This window comes from Cyclopterus lumpus, chromosome 9, assembly GCF_009769545.1.
Source record: "Cyclopterus lumpus isolate fCycLum1 chromosome 9, fCycLum1.pri, whole genome shotgun sequence".
NCBI classification, from domain to species: Eukaryota; Metazoa; Chordata; class Actinopteri; order Perciformes; family Cyclopteridae; genus Cyclopterus; species Cyclopterus lumpus.
The window spans coordinates 6,250,965-6,268,040 of NC_046974.1; the positions used below are offsets into that span (position 1 = coordinate 6,250,965).

Here is a 17,076-nt window from a genome sequence, read left to right on the forward strand (position 1 = left end):
GATGCGTCCAATCCTGTTACTTCACTTCATGTTTTCATTCATATCTTGTCAAGTTTCCTCCTAAAATGCCAGCTGGTGCTGAGTTAATCTGAAAAAAAAATGATTATAGTGGCACAAATAAATGGTAAATGTGTGCGCTATAAAACATGTCGATCTTAATAAGTCATACAGTCATTTTTTTGGACGTGACGGGAAGTTGAAATAAGACAGATTACTCCTCCCAGTAACACACAGCTACGTCTTGATTAGTGCTCATTTAAATTGCCCTGGGAGAAAAGTAAAGTTATCAACTCTTACGTCGAATGTCGCTCAATATTAAATGTACTGGAATGACTTTTTTAGGTACGTAATGACTCAAAATGCTCTGAACAATCAAACAGCTGATTATAATTGATTCTCAACAAAGGTCTTGAACTAATTGGTCCGTTATAAACAATCAGGAATAATAAGCTGTTAGTTAAAGGCCACATTTTCCCGCGCTGTTCGCCAATGACAAATTTCTAATTTCTAATTTCTCTCCGTAGGGTCCTCTGGGCCCCGATGGCCCCGTGGGGGTGAAAGGGTCCTCTGGAGTACAGGTGAGCACACGGTCAGAGAGACAAAGTTGTCAACGTTTGATTTAAACATTTTCAGATTTCCTTCCAGTTTCCGGCTCTTTTTATTGATAATGTCGTTTTGCCCAACACGGCCTTGGAGAAATGTCCGGCCTTCGACCCTCTAATTTGCGTCACATCAAATCCTATCCCACGGCGAGCGAGGAGAAACAAAATGGCCCTTTCTTTTTCTGTTAAAGAGGGGGGGGGGGGGGGGGGGGGGGGAAGAAAAAAACACTTTTACAAGCAGCTTTGTTCAGCAGACTGTAATTATGAACTATTTTTTAACATCTAAAGAATCTTTAGAGGACGCTCTTTTGCAAGCTGCGCAAATCTAACAACAGAACCTCTAATCAAAGAGGACTGAAACATTGATGGTGCAGCTGGCGCTCGGCAGTTTCGGGAACATTTCAACTCAGGGGGCGGGCGGGGCGGGGGGGGGGGGGAGGGATGGAGAGAGAGGGGAGAGGGAGAGAGAGAGGGATGGCGGGGGGGGGGGGGAGGGAGAGAGAGGGAGGGATGGAGAGAGAGGGAGAGAGAGAGGGATGGGGTGGGGATGGGGGGGGGGGTTCAGAGTGCTCTCTGTACTGAGTCGGATGTTTTCTTTGCAGGGCCCGGATGGTCCACCAGGAAAATTGGGCCTCCACGGGGACACGGTAAGAAAAAAAATGGTGCTCGCTTCACTCCCCCCCCCCCCCCCCCCCCCCCCCACCTCTAAACAGTAATGGCATCATTAGCGGTATCAGCACAATCCTCCTTATATCGGACCTTTTGGAAAGTCCTCATGGAATCCGTATCTAGGACAAACAGAGTGCTTGCAATTATTTATTGTTGGTAAGGTCACAAGTTGATATTTAATCATTGCAAACATGGTGATTCAAATGAATCATTTATTCTTTTTTTTTTACTGAAGAAAAAGTACAAATTATATATATATATATATATATATACATATACTGTTATATTATTATTATTATTATTATTATTATTATCAAATGTAAACTCCTATTCTAGCATCTATTATAGGTGCCAGACCAAATGTGGTGGAGTCTAAAAAGTAGTGGGGTAGAAGTACATCTTAGACTAAATGGAAATACTCAAGTTAAGTATATAAGTATTTTAAGTAAATGAATTTATTAATCAATTAAAGCCAATGAGTCAAACACGCATGACTCGGTTATGCTGTAAAACCTAAAGGAGGAGACTAGAAAGGGAACTAAGTCCTTCTGGTATGCTGACCACGCCTCCTTAACCCTCCTTGACTTTGACATGTCGCACTCATTCCCCCCCCCCCCCCCCCCCCCCCCCCCCCCCCCGTGTGCTCTGACCTCAGGGGAAGCTCGGCGAGCCAGGTGAAGCGGGGCCAACGGGGTTCCCGGTAAGTGATTTGTGGTCCGTTTTGACTCCTTTTTTTAGGGGGAACAGTGACTTTGACTCTAGTGGGCCGCGGTGGCGTTGCATCATGTGTGTGAATACCGATGGTGTCTGTATGATACACTCTTTTGACTCTTTTCAGGGCGTTCAAGGACCCTCTGGACCTCCGGGGGCCAAAGGAATTGCAGGAGAGCCAGTGAGTGCGATGGAAATGTGTCTTCATACATTTTGGGTCCATATTTGAGAATCATGACGCATACCATAACATAACATAACATACTATGACTTTTTAATGGCATATGATGCTATGACATTGAGCATAACATACCATAATATGACTTTGTCATGACTTATATGACATGAAGACTTTACTTTTTTACTTTTTTGGCATACTTTGCCATTTTCTCTGATGTTTTTTTTCATGATATGGACTTATTTAATAATATCGGGGCCTCTGCTTTGTCACCGCAGGGACCAGCGGGGCCACTGGGAACGCCCGGGCCACTGGGGGCGATGGGGCCGTGGGTGAGCGCCATCGCACAGCCGGTGGAAGAAACTAGCCTTTTCTATTTCTTTTGATGGCACCGAATAATAAAGGCTGTCCCTTTTTTTTTTCTTTCTTTTTTTATGACAGGGGCCTCTGGGGAGGGCTGGAGAGAGAGGACTGCCTGGTGAACTGGGAGAGAAGGTGAAGATGAGGGAGGAGCACCTTGTTTTTATTAGATTGTTGTATTGTTGTGGGTTTTTATCCCATGTCCAAATTCCTCATATGTTCAAGGTACCTGGTAATAAACACTTCTGATTCTGTTTCTCCTGTTCTATGCAATTATATATCAGGGCCTCGATCCAGAAACGATGCTCTCTGAGAGAAAAACAAGAATGCACATGAATTTGATTTTGGGCAGAAATTAGTCATTCTAGTTATTGTCGGAAGCAAAAGTTGTGCATCAAGAGATACAAAACATCACCAACGTCATAACCATCGCGCTTCTTCTGCTGACAGGGGGACATCGGTCTACCCGGCAACAACGGGGAGCAGGGTTTGATTGGCCAGAGGGTAAGGAACCCACTTTTTAAAAAAAATAAATAAAATGATGTAAAGTTATAATGAGTTAAAGTGTACTGATTTTATTTCTATTTTTGTTCTTTCAACAAAGAGCAAAAACAAAGTGGTACATTTTGTGCTTTAAAAAAAAGAAACACTATTCCAGTGTTGCCAATGTTTGACCATCTGTTTCTGCTTCCTGTGATCACTGTCCTCGTAACACATAAAACATATATTGCAACCATAATAATCTTCTTTTTTTTTTAATGATTTTTGTGTGTCAGGGTGAGCCAGGCATTGATGGGGAGGCTGGACTAAGTGGACCTGATGGAGCCAAGGCAAGTTCCTAAATAAAAGACAAGCTGTGACATATCATTTCATTTATTCATCGTTTGTGTATAAAAAGGGCTTTTTACTGTTTTTTTCCCCCTACGGGCTTCAAGGCTTCGGCCGGTTATCAAATTTCTGTCAATAACTTCAACCCAGTTCCTCCGTCTGTGAACTCTCCAGTGCACCGCAACAGCAGCGCATTGTAATTAGGGCAAGTCGACTATTGTGTGCGAGATTATTGGCTTTCGTACAGTCGGAGATGCATTGTGTGTTGACGCCGAGTGAAAACAGACAGCGCGGCGGCTATTTCAGTAACACGAAAGTCTGGCGAGTGTTGTGACAGGAACTGAGAAAAGAATATCTAAATGAAAAGATGGAGAGTACCAAAACAAGAAAAAAAGCCTGCTGGAAGTGCAGCTGACAGACTCACCAACAACGTTTTGTTCTGTGAGGAGGTGGTGAAGTGTGAGCGCCGAGGGGACACCGAGGATTAGAATAGACTCGGACCTGTTAGTCAGGAAGGGAAAACGCGCTCTGAGGGCCTTTTTTTGGGCCACGGCGCAGCTCCTGCATGGAAAGAGGAATCTGCATGCGGCCCCGATGCCGTCAGCTGTTAACTGGGAAATGAAAATCAGTGTCGTCGTCATGCTTCGTTGTCTTGTTACTTTGGGGAATTTGAAAACAGAAATTCAGCGAATAATTCGAGGGTTCAGACGTTCTTTTTGCCATCCCTCCAGCAGGCTGCGGCGAATTCAATACGGCGTTCTTAAAGGAGAAGTCCCGTCGTGTCGCTTCAGAGATAACCCATATGGATTCCTTAATACATCTTCTTTGGGTTGAGCAGAGAGAGAGAGAGGGAGGGAGGGAGGGAGGGAGGGTGGGAGAGAGAGGGAGGGAGAGAGAGAGAGAGCGGGGGAGAGGGAAAGGGAGAGGGAGAGGGAAAGGGGAAGGGGAGAGGGAGGGAGAGAGAGAGAGGGAGGGAGAGGGAAAGGGGCAGGGGGAGAGAGAGAGGGAGGGAGAGAGGGAGGGGGAGAGAGAGGGAGGGGGAGGGAGAGAAGGTGAGGGATGGAGAGAGAGAGAGAGGGAGAGGGAGAGAGGGAGGGATGGAGAGAGAGGGAGAGAGGGAGGGATGGAGGGATGGAGAGAGAGGGAGAGGGAGAGAGAGAGAGAGGGATGGAGAGAGAGACTTGAAATTCAGCCGAAGCTCCAGAGAATTTAACGTCAAAAGTAAAAAGTCGTCCTAACAGACAAAGGAACTACAGGTTTGTCGGCCTCGTAAACTTCCTGCTGTTCACTAGAATATTCAGTAGGTGGGACCAAAACTCTTCATTTCATTTGGTTTTTCTCACTTTCTGTATAGAATTATCAATCTTCTTCTGCTCAATTCTCTGTCCAGGCTCATTTATGTTGTTTTTTCTTGGACTCTCATGCTGTAGAGCTCATGTGGTCAGTTGGTAAAGTGGAATAACACACAGCTTTTCATTGATCTATTTCATACATTTATTGGATATAAATGTATTCGTATCCAGTCTGAACTGGCTACAATTCCCGGTGAGGGGGATTCAATTGTGTGTGTGTGTGTGTGTGTCTGTGTGTGTCGACTGAACTGCATCACCTCATTCAATGGAACCCGCGACTCTTCTCAGGGTGACAAGGGGGACGCCGGCCAAGAAGCCACTGAAGGAGACAGGGGTGAAGTCGGCCTGCGAGGGAAGGAAGGACCCTCTGGGCCTCCCGGATTGGTCGGCGTCAGGGTGAGCGCCTCGGCACACGTCCTTTCGTTTCCCCGTGAAAAAAAAAAAAAAAGGGGGGCAGCTCTTTTTTGGCCACTTACAAACCCCCCTGTTCGGTTTCCCTTCTGCCAGGGTCAGGAAGGTAAACCTGGCATTCTTGGTGAAAGAGGAAAACCAGGAGAAAAGGTTAGTTGAATGGTTGTCTGCTGTGTTGCTCAACAAACGGTAACCGTCCGTCCCCCCCCCCCCCCCCCCCCCCCCCCCCCCCCCCCCCCCCCCCCTCCATTAGCATGTCTTTTTCATTACATATTTGAATGGTCAAACATACCCGCGTAACTCTTGCATTTTTCTCATCTATGGCCTCTCTCCAGGGGAGCAAGGGTCAACAAGGTCACCTGGGTGAACCGGGGCCGACCGGTGAGCAGGGAGAGGCGGGGTTTGTCGGACAGAAGGGAGCGAGAGGGACCATCGGGCCGGCGGTGAGGCATCCACAGATAGCTTCAAGGACCATCGGTTGTTGATGGATGTGGGCTAAATTTATAAATATATATATATATATATATATATATAACATATTTATTTACCCAGGGTGCTCCAGGGAGAATGGGCCAACACGGAGACCCCGGCATATCAGGTTACCAGGTAAGATGCAATAATTGGGGATGTTATAGAAGTGTCTATTGCAGCTCCAAACCCTCAGAGAAGTCTTGAATCTGCTGTTTATTCATGAATGTTGAAAAAAAAGTGACAAATAGCATTATTAAGCCTTTACAATCAAGGCAGATTTGATGTGTTGTATTGAAATAAAACTATGGTCACACTTTATATGAATGTCATGTCTATAATACATTATACACACCATTCATAAGACATGAGAATGCATTCATGTGGCTTCATAAAACTCTTTATAAAGCGTATTACAATGTTTATGAAGTGTTTTAAGTGGTAGGACATCATTTATTATAAGTTCAGCATTCATAATGCTTTATACCTCCATGCCAACGGTGTTGGAAAGAAAAAATTCCTGGGTTACACAATTTAACTACCATAGCGCATTATGAATGATTGTATTCAGTAAATCTGGATGGGTCCATTTAGTGTGTGGGCAATTTTTTTTAAAACTTTTAATATCATTTCTGCATTTTCACTGAGAAATTCGAAGCGCTTCTTTTCTCTCGTACAAACACCAAAAAGATTGGATTGATTTTCGGGAAGGTTGTTTCATCTCAGTAAATATTCCATACAAAATGGACCTGCGACGACGACACGGAGCCGTATTGTTCTGGTGTCGATGAATCTCAGGGGGGGGAGAGGGTGGGGAGAGAGGGTGGGAGAGAGGGGGGGGGGGGGGGGAAGGGTGGGAGAGAGAGGGAGCGAGAGAGAGGGAGTGAGATAGAGGGAGGGAGAGAGAGGGAGGGTGGGAGAGTGAGGGACAGGGTGGGAGAGAGAGAGAGGGAGAGAGATGGAGAGGGTGGGAGGGAGAGGGTGGGGGAGAGAGAGAGAGGGAGCGAGAGGGAGAGAGGGTGGGAGAGAGAGAGGGAGGGGGAGAGAGAAAGAGAGGGGGAGAGAGAGGGAGGGAGAGAGTGAGGAAGGGAGAGAGAGGGTGGGGGAGAGGGTGGGGGAGAGGGTGGGGGAGAGAGAGGGAGCGAGAGGGAGAGAGGGGGAGAGAGAGAGAGAGAGAGAGAGTGAGGAAGGGAGAGAGGAGAGAGGGTGGGAGGGGGGAGAGAGAGAGGAAGAGAGAGGGGGAGAGAGAGGGCGAGAGGGACTTGAAATTCAGGGGGGGGGGCGAATATAATTAAAAGTGCAGGACGAATCCCTCGTCTTTCTATAGCCAATGACATAACTTTGATTTCTCATGATTCTGTGTAAACTAGGATAATTACAAAAAAAGACGTTGTGGATGTTAATCGTCTCTTGTCTTAAAGTTGACCACTAGGGGGCAGAAAGCAGACACCAAACCAACATTGCTTGTGTACTGTCGAGGCCACAAGCAAAATAAATGAATTAGCAAAAAAGTCCATTTCTAGCAAGCGAGTGTCTATATATATATATATATATATATATATATATATATATTCCGGATGAGATCGGTGATGAGGAATTGATCGTGTCAGAGTTGAAACTCCAGTACAATCGAACGGCTGACACGTATAACCACGCCGTGACTGATGGGATCCACAAATCGCCGCGGCAACAAAAGGATAAAGTGTTGATTGATGACATTGGCGCGTTATCAGTTCACGGAAGTTTTTTTTCTTCCTCTCGGCCTCGTCTCTCTCTGTGTGTGTGTGTGTTTTTTCTCTCCACCTTACACAACGTCATATTTCACACAGTAAATTGGGAGTGAAGGCCTCGGAGGTCACGGTCACCGAACCTCTTTTTCTTTGTCGTAGGGTCACATGGGACCGCAGGGCCCCCTCGGACCTCCTGGGCCAAAAGGTGAAAAGGTACACAACCACATATTACTTGCCGTCCTCACTTTGATTGTGTCTAATGAGCTCTACGTTACTTCATAAGTGGTCATTTTTTTAAATTTTTTGTATGCATTGGTTCCTCAGTTGTGTCCCTAATTAGTGCTTTCTCTCTCTGTTTTGTCCTTGCAATATTCCTAAAGTCATCCCCTAATTTGATCAATGATATGAACTAGGACACACCCAATTAACTCAGCGCCGTCAAATGTACATAATTAGCCGAGCACCTGGTCTGCTGGTGGTTTTTAGGGATATTAGCGCCATCGTTTGTGTTTATTTGACAGGAGCAGCACAGAATGGAACACACCGCACTACAGTTTATCGAGATGCTAATTTGCATATTATTATTTTTTAAGTCCCTGGGCAGGAGCCATCTGGATGTGGATATTTCTTACTTTCTCTATGCCAATATCCACAAAATAATGGCTGCACTTTGCTTTTCTAATTAAATCAGTACCGAGCCGTCACGCTGGTCGTTGTGCAAAGAAATGTACGATTGTCACTTTGAGTGAGACAGGTGACCCTGGCGCCCGTAAACACACATCTGCATTGTTTATGCATCATGCGTTGTTCATCAAAAAGCACTCATGCTGCACTTTTATTGCTTTCGTCCCTGTAAGCGTCAGCGGCCGTCGCTAATTATCCCCATGCTTTAAGATGCCCCCGTCGGGCTCCACGTTTATGTGTTTCATATGACACATGCGCCTCACGTGACTATTAAAATAACACGCACGTGCGTGGTTATTGTTTGATGAATCCCGTGAAAAAAAAACGAAACAGATGTTTGGTCTCCGTTTCAGTGAAAATGGGATCATTGTGCGTAATGCCACATGTAGTGATTCGCCATTCATATAAAGAGAGCGGGCGATGTGTTTCCATTGTCGTTATATCATTCAAACGAAACATGCATTGATTTTTGCACAAATCACCGGGTTTGAGGGCAGTTCCATTGATTGTCGTGTGTCTGTGCCGATATATATATATATATATATATATATATATATATATATATATATATATGGCTTGTTTAGGGGGAGCAGGGAGATGACAGCAAGGTCGAAGGTCCCGCGGGTCCCCGAGGTGGCGGAGTGAGTTTCTTATATCTTCCTGTTCTTTTGACTGCGAGTGGGAGGTTCTGGATTGTTTCATTCATTTGCTTCCATGTGAACCGAAGGGTCCCCCTGGAAACCGAGGAGAGAGAGGAGAGCCGGGCGATCACGGACACATTGTGAGCGAAAAATAATAATACGAAAAAAAAACGATGTTATTGACTTGAGGTGATTTCCTGTACATTGACGTGTTGAACGTGATGCATTTCAGGGTCAAATAGGCGTCGATGGAAAGAGAGGTGAAGCTGGTGCCTTGGGGCTTCCTGTAAGTATCTTATTTATGCCTCTTAAAAAAAACAAACGTAAGACAAGATTCATAGACATTTGTTGTCATATTGTCCAAACACAATCGATCATTTTATTTTAGGGACACCCCGGGCCAAAGGGACAACCGGGGCTGAGAGGATCCAAAGGTGACCAAGTAAGGACACGACATATAGTGGCATGGTTTTGTTATTTTTTATTATTTTTTTTAAAACACTCAATCACTTATTGCAATATTAGTGGACGGTATTTACCGCCATGCAACCATGTAAAAACTCTTAATACTCCAGGGTCAGAAAGGAAAATCAGGGGCGAGCGGCGCACATGGGACCAAAGGACAACCAGTGAGTCGGATACGTTTCTCGCCATATAATCATTCATAACTCACGGTGGAGCCACATGTTGCTATTTATTGCTTTTTACACCCAATGCAAGCTTTGACGTGAGCATTTACGATGTGTCCTTCTAAGGGTCCAGAGGGTCTTCTCGGCCCACGGGGCGTCGTGGGCAGGGAGGGACTCGAGGGCCCCTCTGGCGTGGACGGACCGCCCGGTAACGATGGAACTAAAGGAGTCACGGTGAGGACGGTCCGCGGTTCGCCTTTCCAATGAATGAGAAAGAAGAAAAAACAATATTTGATCATCCTTGAATCCTCGACTCTTCTTCTGTGCTCAGGGGGAGCAAGGAGAAGACGCAGAAGTGGGCTTACCTGGCAAACCGGGGCAGCAGGGCACAGCCGGTGAGACGGGGCTTCCTGGAAGTCAAGGCTCCTTTGGACCAAAGGTGGGAGTGATGGGAGGACAGTTTGTACTTTTTTTTTTTTTAAATCTTCATTTTAGTTGCTTGAGCTCATTGTGCAACGTCTTGATCGTATTCACAAAGAACTTCATGTTAAGCTATAGCTCAATTTTTTTTATAGATCACAATGCAGGTCATTTATATTGCCAATATCAAGTGGCCAACTGTAATCTGCCAGCGTTGCCTTCCTTGGCGACCACAGTGCTGTTTTTATAACCTCCAACGCCACCATAAATCTATAGACTTCATTTTCACAGCAATAATTGCACAAAAGTGTCGCAAATATTAACGGGTTGGCGTAATCTTAGTTTTCATGGCCAAATGTAACATTAAAGTTACATATGCATAACAGTGGGAAACACAGAGAGGCCTTTATTTGTTTGCAATTTGGCATTTTTCCCACTCGCTGCACATAATAAAGTCGTATTTTGATCTGGTCATATGTTGGTGATCCACGTGCGGGCATGTTATTGGATCTGGACAGTTGGTTATGAGATAAACTGTAGTTTTGTTACGCTGCATCTTGTAATAATGAAACTTAACTCAACTTTCTTCAAGTGGCGCATCCTACTTGGTTTGCAATGATAAAGCCAGTGAGGGACCGTGAGCCGGTTATTCTGGGTGGTCTGGTGTCTGTTTAGAGGTCACTCGGGGTCATGTGGGAGGAAGTCCACGTGTTTACGTGTGCTTGTTTATGTGTGTTTTTTTTCCCTCCAGGGTGAGAGGGGTCTTCTGGGCCAAACTGGTGCTTCGGGGAAAAAAGGCTCCGTTGGCGGGATGGGATTTCCAGGAAAACAAGGGGAGCAAGGACCTGAAGGGCAACCGGTGAGACCGGATTTGTTGTTCCTATCGGCAACGTGTTCTGTAACGACGATCATCAAACGTTCCTCTTCTTTGTTCGCCAGGGCGCGACCGGTGAACAAGGATTCCCGGGGGTGTTGGGTCTCTTTGGGCCGAAGGTACGTCGCACCCATTAAGCTCCGCTCGCAACCAAGACGATGGACTTGGGGGGGTGGGGGTGGGGGCTCAATCAGACCTGTAAAGTCCTCCAAAGACTCTCAATGACCCGAAAGCAATTTCTGGGTACAACTCACATTTACTTTTGTAGTACTTTTTGTGAAGTTTGAGCTTTTTTGAAAATTGTCTGAAAGGTATATCGCATTAACTTGTCTCCAGTGAAAAATTGATATGAAGGCTGTTATGTATTACTGTAACATGCCCCGGGATGACATCTGCTCCGCCATAAGTCTGCTTTACTTACGGCACTATAGATTACTGCCAGCTGAAGAAACGGAGCAGGCTTTCCTGGAGTCTCGCTCTTTCATTTCAACCCTCGGGGGCGATATCTTGGATGTTTTTTTTTTTTCCTACTGCGGGAGTTGAACAGGAGTGTGAAGCAGATGAGCTTTGTGTTCGTGTTCAGCGGCGTTTATTGTAATTGTTCTAACTCGGGAGCAATGAGTGTGGATAATTGGAGCTAAAGTCATCAGATAAAAGTGCAGCGCTCCGAAATAAAACAAAGCATCCCGAAGTCCTGGAGTGATGTCGAAATGGACTGCGATGCAACAATATTGACCATATTCTAGAGAAGAGATGAAGTTGTTCACCCCGAGTTTCTTATCAAACTTTTCCCACATGGAATAATTACGTTAATCGAACGCTACGGCGCCGTTTATGAGAAAAAGGCTCTTTTTTGCTGCAAACCATTTGTTTTTACAGCTTTTAGTGGAGTCCATTAAAACTGTGAGCACATGTATCGTTAAGCAGCGAGGTAGCTGTTTACAGTGGTGTATGAACATATTTCATCTTTCATAATATAGCACGAACGGTTCTGTACGAAGACTAATATAAGAGCATTAATACACCATACACAACATCGCATCACCACAGTTTCCTAGTATAAGAGCATTAATACGCCATACACAACATCGCATCGCCACAGTTTCCTAATATAAGAGCATTAATACGCCATACACAACATCGCATCACCACAGTTTCCTAATATAAGAGCATTAATACACCATACACAACATCGCATCACCACAGTTTCCTAGTATAAGAGCATTAATACGCCATACACAACATCGCATCGCCACAGTTTCCTAATATAAGAGCATTAATACGCCATACACAACATCGCATCACCACAGTTTCCTAATATAAGAGCATTAATACGCCAAATACAACATCGCATCACCACAGTTTCCTAATATAAGAGCATTAATACGCCATACACATCATCACATCACCACAGTTTCCTAATATAAGAGCATTAATACGCCATACACAACATCGCATCGCCACAGTTTCCTAATATAAGAGCATTAATAAGAGCATTAATACGCCATATACAACATCGCATCACCACAGTTTCCTAATATAAGAGCATTAATAAGAGCATTAATACGCCATATACAACATCGCATCACCACAGTTTCCTAATATAAGAGCATTAATAAGAGCATTAATACGCCATACACAACATCTCATCACCACAGTTTCCTAATATAAGAGTATTAATACACCATACACAACATCACATCACCGCAGTTTCCTAATATAAGAGCATTAATACGCCATATACAACATCACATCACCATAGTTCCTAAAGGGGCCTTTTGAATTATGGGGTTTGGGTTTAAAGGTAAGAAGTCATTTGTTAAATGACTTTTTGCAGTTTTGAAATGAATTAGCCGATAAATAAGCAAGTTGATCATTGATTAAGTCATTTATTTAAGCATAAAGGGGAAGTATTCCACTGTATGTCGTGTTGAATGCAGTATGCACACTGTTGGTACATACTACTTTGTCATAACATTGCGCCTTGAACTTTGACCCTTTGGGACTTCAGCCACTGAGCTGTCATGAGACTGTGCTCTCGTGCAAAGGATTGTGGGTCCGAATAGCCAGAAACGCATGCAGGCTTGTGAGTGGATGCAGTAGGACATCCTGTTATTTGTTTTTGTGCATACCGCATTCAACATTCCTTTATTTCAAATGAATTAGGACAGATAATTTGCATGGTAGTGTGGCCCAATGTAAAAGTCTATATGCTATAATCTAGAGTGTGCTTCTAATCAACACTGGAATATATATATATGGAATGGAGAACCGTTGCAATACATTTTGTGCAGAATAATAACTTATTTGGCAGCCAAAGTTAGATTTGGATCAAAGATCAAAGCATTTTATTTACTCTTCGTACAAAATGTTAAATTACTTTTAGATTCTGTATGCTAAATAGTACAATGTGGCAATTCATATTAGTGTTTAATATAGACTGCTGTAATTAGCATGAACAATTAGTCTGACAATAGGAGTGCATTGTCTTCGAGCCATGAGAGGAACAATAGGTGAAGACAAATGTGTCAATGTAACGAATGCTGCTTCTTGTCAATAGAGGTCAACAAAGGTCATTGGATATTCAATACGTGTTTAACCTTTTAAACGCGCCATATCTCATCTGCCGTTAAACACTACAAATATTTGTCTTTCCAGGGACCCCTGGGAGACGTGGGCCCAGCAGGGATACAAGGACCCAAAGGACCACGCGGTTTGCTGGTGAGATGAAGATTAATGGTAGTTCGGTAACTCCGTGTATACCGAACTCTCAAAAAAGCTGCACACTTGCCCCGTGGAAAAAAATACACAGTGCTTCATCAGATACTCCATCATGTGTGTCACGATCATGCCTCTGCTTTTCCAGGGTATGGAGGGAGCTCTGGGCCCCGTTGGCATCATTGGCCCCAGCGGTCATCCCGTACGTATCTCGTATCTCATCCTGTCTCGCCACGCTTTGTGTGACTCCTCTCTGCTCTTTTTTGGCAGTGATGGAGTGATCCTCTTGTCTCCTTTTCTCTCCATCAGGGACCCAAGGGTGACAAAGGAAGTCGGGGGGAGACGGTGCGTAGGGTGACGTTTTTGATTTTTTTTTTTTGGTCTGTACCGTGAGCACAGAACAGGATACTTAGTATGGAGACGGCACACCGCGCGGCCTCCCTCGCCCGCGGGCACTTTTCCATTTCCTATTGCGCTCCGCTGTTTGTTCTTTACACTCACCGTGACACTTTGCTGCTGTGGAATTCCTGTCAGGGTGATAAATGTTGGCTGCGTGCTCATCTTAAGCTTTTTAAGAGGTTTGTTGAGTGCTCGTACAGAGGAGTATTCTTTTTACGAGCTCACTCCCAATGTTCGTGTCTGAGCTCGCCGTCTGAAATCAGGACGTGCAGGTTTGGACTTAGAAGAGGGCAATTCAACCAACTGCAGATACAGTTGGTTGAATTGGCACGAAGACGGCGTTACACCTGTGCGCGATAGAATAATATCTCGTCTGCCCTCAAGCTCTTTCTGTCATTGTGGGAGTTTGCCCACTCGTGAATATTGATGACTTTTTTCTTTTGTTTCTTCCAGGGGTTGCAAGGACCAAGGGTGAGTAATTATTCACCCCTGTGGGCTAAATCATTATTCTTTGCACAGGCCCGGTGGTCTGCTCAGTGCTAGATGGAATCAATCAACGACTTCATCATCTTCCGTGAAAGGCCACGTTCTGAATATATTGTGACGGCTAATGTGATGTTGCACATTTTTCAGGGATTCCTCGGCCCCCGTGGACCTCCTGGACCACCAGTAAGTTTTAGATGTTGCGTTAATGTCAAAAATCCTCCGATTGTAATTCCGTCTTAACACGAGGAGAAAAAGAGAAGCTCGGCTAAAAGTTGGTTCCTCCAGTCATTTAAAAAATAAATCAAGATGAAGGAGAGCACATTTCAGAAGTAAAACAAGACTGGAACCCATTGATTGATGTGCTCAGAGCAGTCTAGTGTTTGACTACGTGTTCATGAAATTTTAAAAATAATAAGGCTAATCCCAAAACAAAGGGTTTTAAATGCAACTCCCAAAAGTTGCATTTAAAAGGCGTGCGTGCGCAGCTTCTAATGCGTGCACGTCGCCCCGAGTCAAACTGTGAGCTCATGATGGGTGTTAGTTGGAGAATAATCGACGACGGGTTACAGAAGCTACTTTTTAATCCACTGTGATCTGATTCAAACAGATGTTAGCCAGCGGCTCCCCTTAGCTGCATTTGACATGCTTTACGTCCTGTCCGTTCACGCCTCATTTCCTGTGCATTCATGATTGTTTTTGTGCACAAATCTGCATATTCGATGAGAATGGCAGAATCCGCCACTAACAGTGGAGAATAAGATGTGTAGAAGTGCTTCCCATATACACTGCAGAATACACTGAATGGCTGCTTCTATATACATGCTGCGTTCACTACAGGCTTTTCTTTTGGTTTTCCAGGGTCTTCCCAGTTCCTCTCTCTCACTTGTAAGTTTGTTTCTCTTTAATGTCTTTAATTTCAAAACTGAAAAGTAAAAAGGACCATTATGTCATAGAAAACTGACCATTATGTCATCGAAAACTGTAAGAATGTATAGTATTGTATGTCATAATGCATGTCATGAAAATGTCATGGTCTATCCTTACCACATGTCATCATATCCATCAATATCGATCATATTATAATTTATTATAAAATATCTTAAAAAGTCATCGTATGGTTGGCATAAGAAATCATATAGTCATACTATAGTGTCCCATAAAATGTCCTCTTATTAATTTCTCTCGACATCTGTCTTTTTAAAGATTACAAAATTATCCGATTGCATCTCTCAAACCTTTAATACGATCATTTCCATCACATAAGCCATAAAAAGTCAAAAGTATGTCGTAACAATGTCATTTCGAAGTCCAAATAGAATGTCATAAAAGTAATTTGAAAGCTGCAGTATAGTATTTCATAAATGGTTAAAGTATGCAATTCAAATGTCACATGAATGGTACGTCATAACATTTCCTAAAGAGTTCACAGTCATGGCGTTGTTGTCTTCTCTGGCAGAGGAGCGAGGCTCTTGGTGCCGCCTTCCAAGTCATCATGGACTCCCATGCTGCCCTGAGGCCCGAGGTGAGTTCATGGGTAATATTCACTTGAATGAGTTTTTTCGGATCTAATAACGGATCCAAAAATAAAGCAAAAGAAGATTTAAAAAAAAAAAAAACATAATAGAAATGACAATTCTACCACGGCAATATTTATGTCCGAAGCAGAACTATCCGAGCATGGACCTGCTCACGTCGGACCAGGGCACTGAGATCTTCAAGACCTTGCAGCATCTCAGCACTCTGATCCAGAGTCTGAAGAACCCGCTGGGGAACCGGGACAACCCGGCGCGGATCTGCCGGGACCTCCAGAGCTGCGAGCAGAGGATGTACGATGGTGAGGAAGACCTTTTGAACTGCTTGGTGACTTCTGTGCACGTATCCATCGTGTTCTTGTTAAGTGAAGCCCTCCTCCTCCTCCTCATCTGCTGCTGCTCTTTGACAGGCACTTACTGGATCGATCCAAACCTCGGCTGCGCGGCCGACACCATTGAGGTGATGTGCAACTTCACTGCTGGTGCACAGACTTGCTTGAAACCCATCTCAGTATCTCAGGTTTGGATCTCTTCCATATTTGGCCATTGCAACCTCGGTGAAACGTAAACTCACACCACTTAGACGAAGACGAGGTCCCTTCAGGGAGTCCGTTACACTTTTCTTCCCTTAAACTATAAAGTGTAGAAACAAGAATTCTTGGAATGAATTTTAATTTTAAGGCTTCCCGTTTAGTCCCGTTGGCCAAGTCCCCATTAAAGACACGCTCAGTTGCCAAGTAAACATCGAGGATCGGCATGTGTTGGAGTTTCTCTTGAGGCCTTAACATTTTTGCAATTAAACATCACAACGCTGAAGATCACACACACAGGCAGACTCCATGTCTGCGTAAACTGCAACCAAAAATAATTGGGACAGACCTGTGATCCATATGTCTCTAATTCTAATTAATTACCAACAAAAAACTAAAACTGTAAATGACACATACTCGACTCCGGTTATCGTTTGCATCAGGAACCTTTATAAGAATTGTGTCATTTAAAAAAACGCCTTTTTTTAAAATCTAAATTCTTGCTCTCTGCAGTTGGAGACGGGAGTGGGTCGTATCCAGATGAACTTCATCCACCTTTTGAGCACCGAGGCCGTGCAGCACATCACCATCCACTGCCTCAACGCCCCTGTGTGGGCAGCAGGACCCTCCCTGCAGCCGTCGTCCAGGGCTCTGAGCTTCAAGGCCTGGACGGGGGAGGTGATCCAGGCCGGCGACCTCCTGGAGCCGCTCATCCCCCGGGACGACTGCTGGGTGAGCGCTGCTACTTTTCTGAAAAGGCATTTCCTTCCAAAGACAATTCTTAAAAAAAAAAAAAAATTCTGCATCGCTTACGCCCACGTTTAAATAAATAACTATCCCCATCGCCACATCCC

The 17,076-nt window shown here is 44.5% G+C and overlaps 1 protein-coding gene across 1 annotated transcript in view; it reads left to right on the forward strand.

The window, feature by feature from the left end:
* Nucleotides 1-17,076, forward strand: part of col27a1b (collagen, type XXVII, alpha 1b) — a 53,884-nt gene that overhangs the window by 36,557 nt on the left and 251 nt on the right. Inside the window, exons 27-58 of the mRNA XM_034540761.1 lie at nucleotides 525-578; nucleotides 1,205-1,249; nucleotides 1,927-1,971; nucleotides 2,110-2,163; nucleotides 2,439-2,492; nucleotides 2,602-2,655; nucleotides 2,971-3,024; nucleotides 3,297-3,350; nucleotides 4,989-5,096; nucleotides 5,208-5,261; nucleotides 5,447-5,554; nucleotides 5,664-5,717; nucleotides 7,469-7,522; nucleotides 8,578-8,634; nucleotides 8,721-8,774; nucleotides 8,867-8,920; nucleotides 9,023-9,076; nucleotides 9,210-9,263; nucleotides 9,390-9,497; nucleotides 9,595-9,702; nucleotides 10,435-10,542; nucleotides 10,623-10,676; nucleotides 13,216-13,278; nucleotides 13,424-13,477; nucleotides 13,585-13,620; nucleotides 14,128-14,145; nucleotides 14,308-14,343; nucleotides 15,019-15,045; nucleotides 15,617-15,682; nucleotides 15,826-15,994; nucleotides 16,103-16,212; nucleotides 16,736-16,954. Of these exons, the coding sequence (XP_034396652.1) occupies nucleotides 525-578; nucleotides 1,205-1,249; nucleotides 1,927-1,971; nucleotides 2,110-2,163; nucleotides 2,439-2,492; nucleotides 2,602-2,655; nucleotides 2,971-3,024; nucleotides 3,297-3,350; nucleotides 4,989-5,096; nucleotides 5,208-5,261; nucleotides 5,447-5,554; nucleotides 5,664-5,717; nucleotides 7,469-7,522; nucleotides 8,578-8,634; nucleotides 8,721-8,774; nucleotides 8,867-8,920; nucleotides 9,023-9,076; nucleotides 9,210-9,263; nucleotides 9,390-9,497; nucleotides 9,595-9,702; nucleotides 10,435-10,542; nucleotides 10,623-10,676; nucleotides 13,216-13,278; nucleotides 13,424-13,477; nucleotides 13,585-13,620; nucleotides 14,128-14,145; nucleotides 14,308-14,343; nucleotides 15,019-15,045; nucleotides 15,617-15,682; nucleotides 15,826-15,994; nucleotides 16,103-16,212; nucleotides 16,736-16,954 (2,241 nt within the window). The remainder of the gene's footprint in view (nucleotides 1-524; nucleotides 579-1,204; nucleotides 1,250-1,926; nucleotides 1,972-2,109; nucleotides 2,164-2,438; nucleotides 2,493-2,601; nucleotides 2,656-2,970; nucleotides 3,025-3,296; nucleotides 3,351-4,988; nucleotides 5,097-5,207; nucleotides 5,262-5,446; nucleotides 5,555-5,663; nucleotides 5,718-7,468; nucleotides 7,523-8,577; nucleotides 8,635-8,720; nucleotides 8,775-8,866; nucleotides 8,921-9,022; nucleotides 9,077-9,209; nucleotides 9,264-9,389; nucleotides 9,498-9,594; nucleotides 9,703-10,434; nucleotides 10,543-10,622; nucleotides 10,677-13,215; nucleotides 13,279-13,423; nucleotides 13,478-13,584; nucleotides 13,621-14,127; nucleotides 14,146-14,307; nucleotides 14,344-15,018; nucleotides 15,046-15,616; nucleotides 15,683-15,825; nucleotides 15,995-16,102; nucleotides 16,213-16,735; nucleotides 16,955-17,076) is intronic.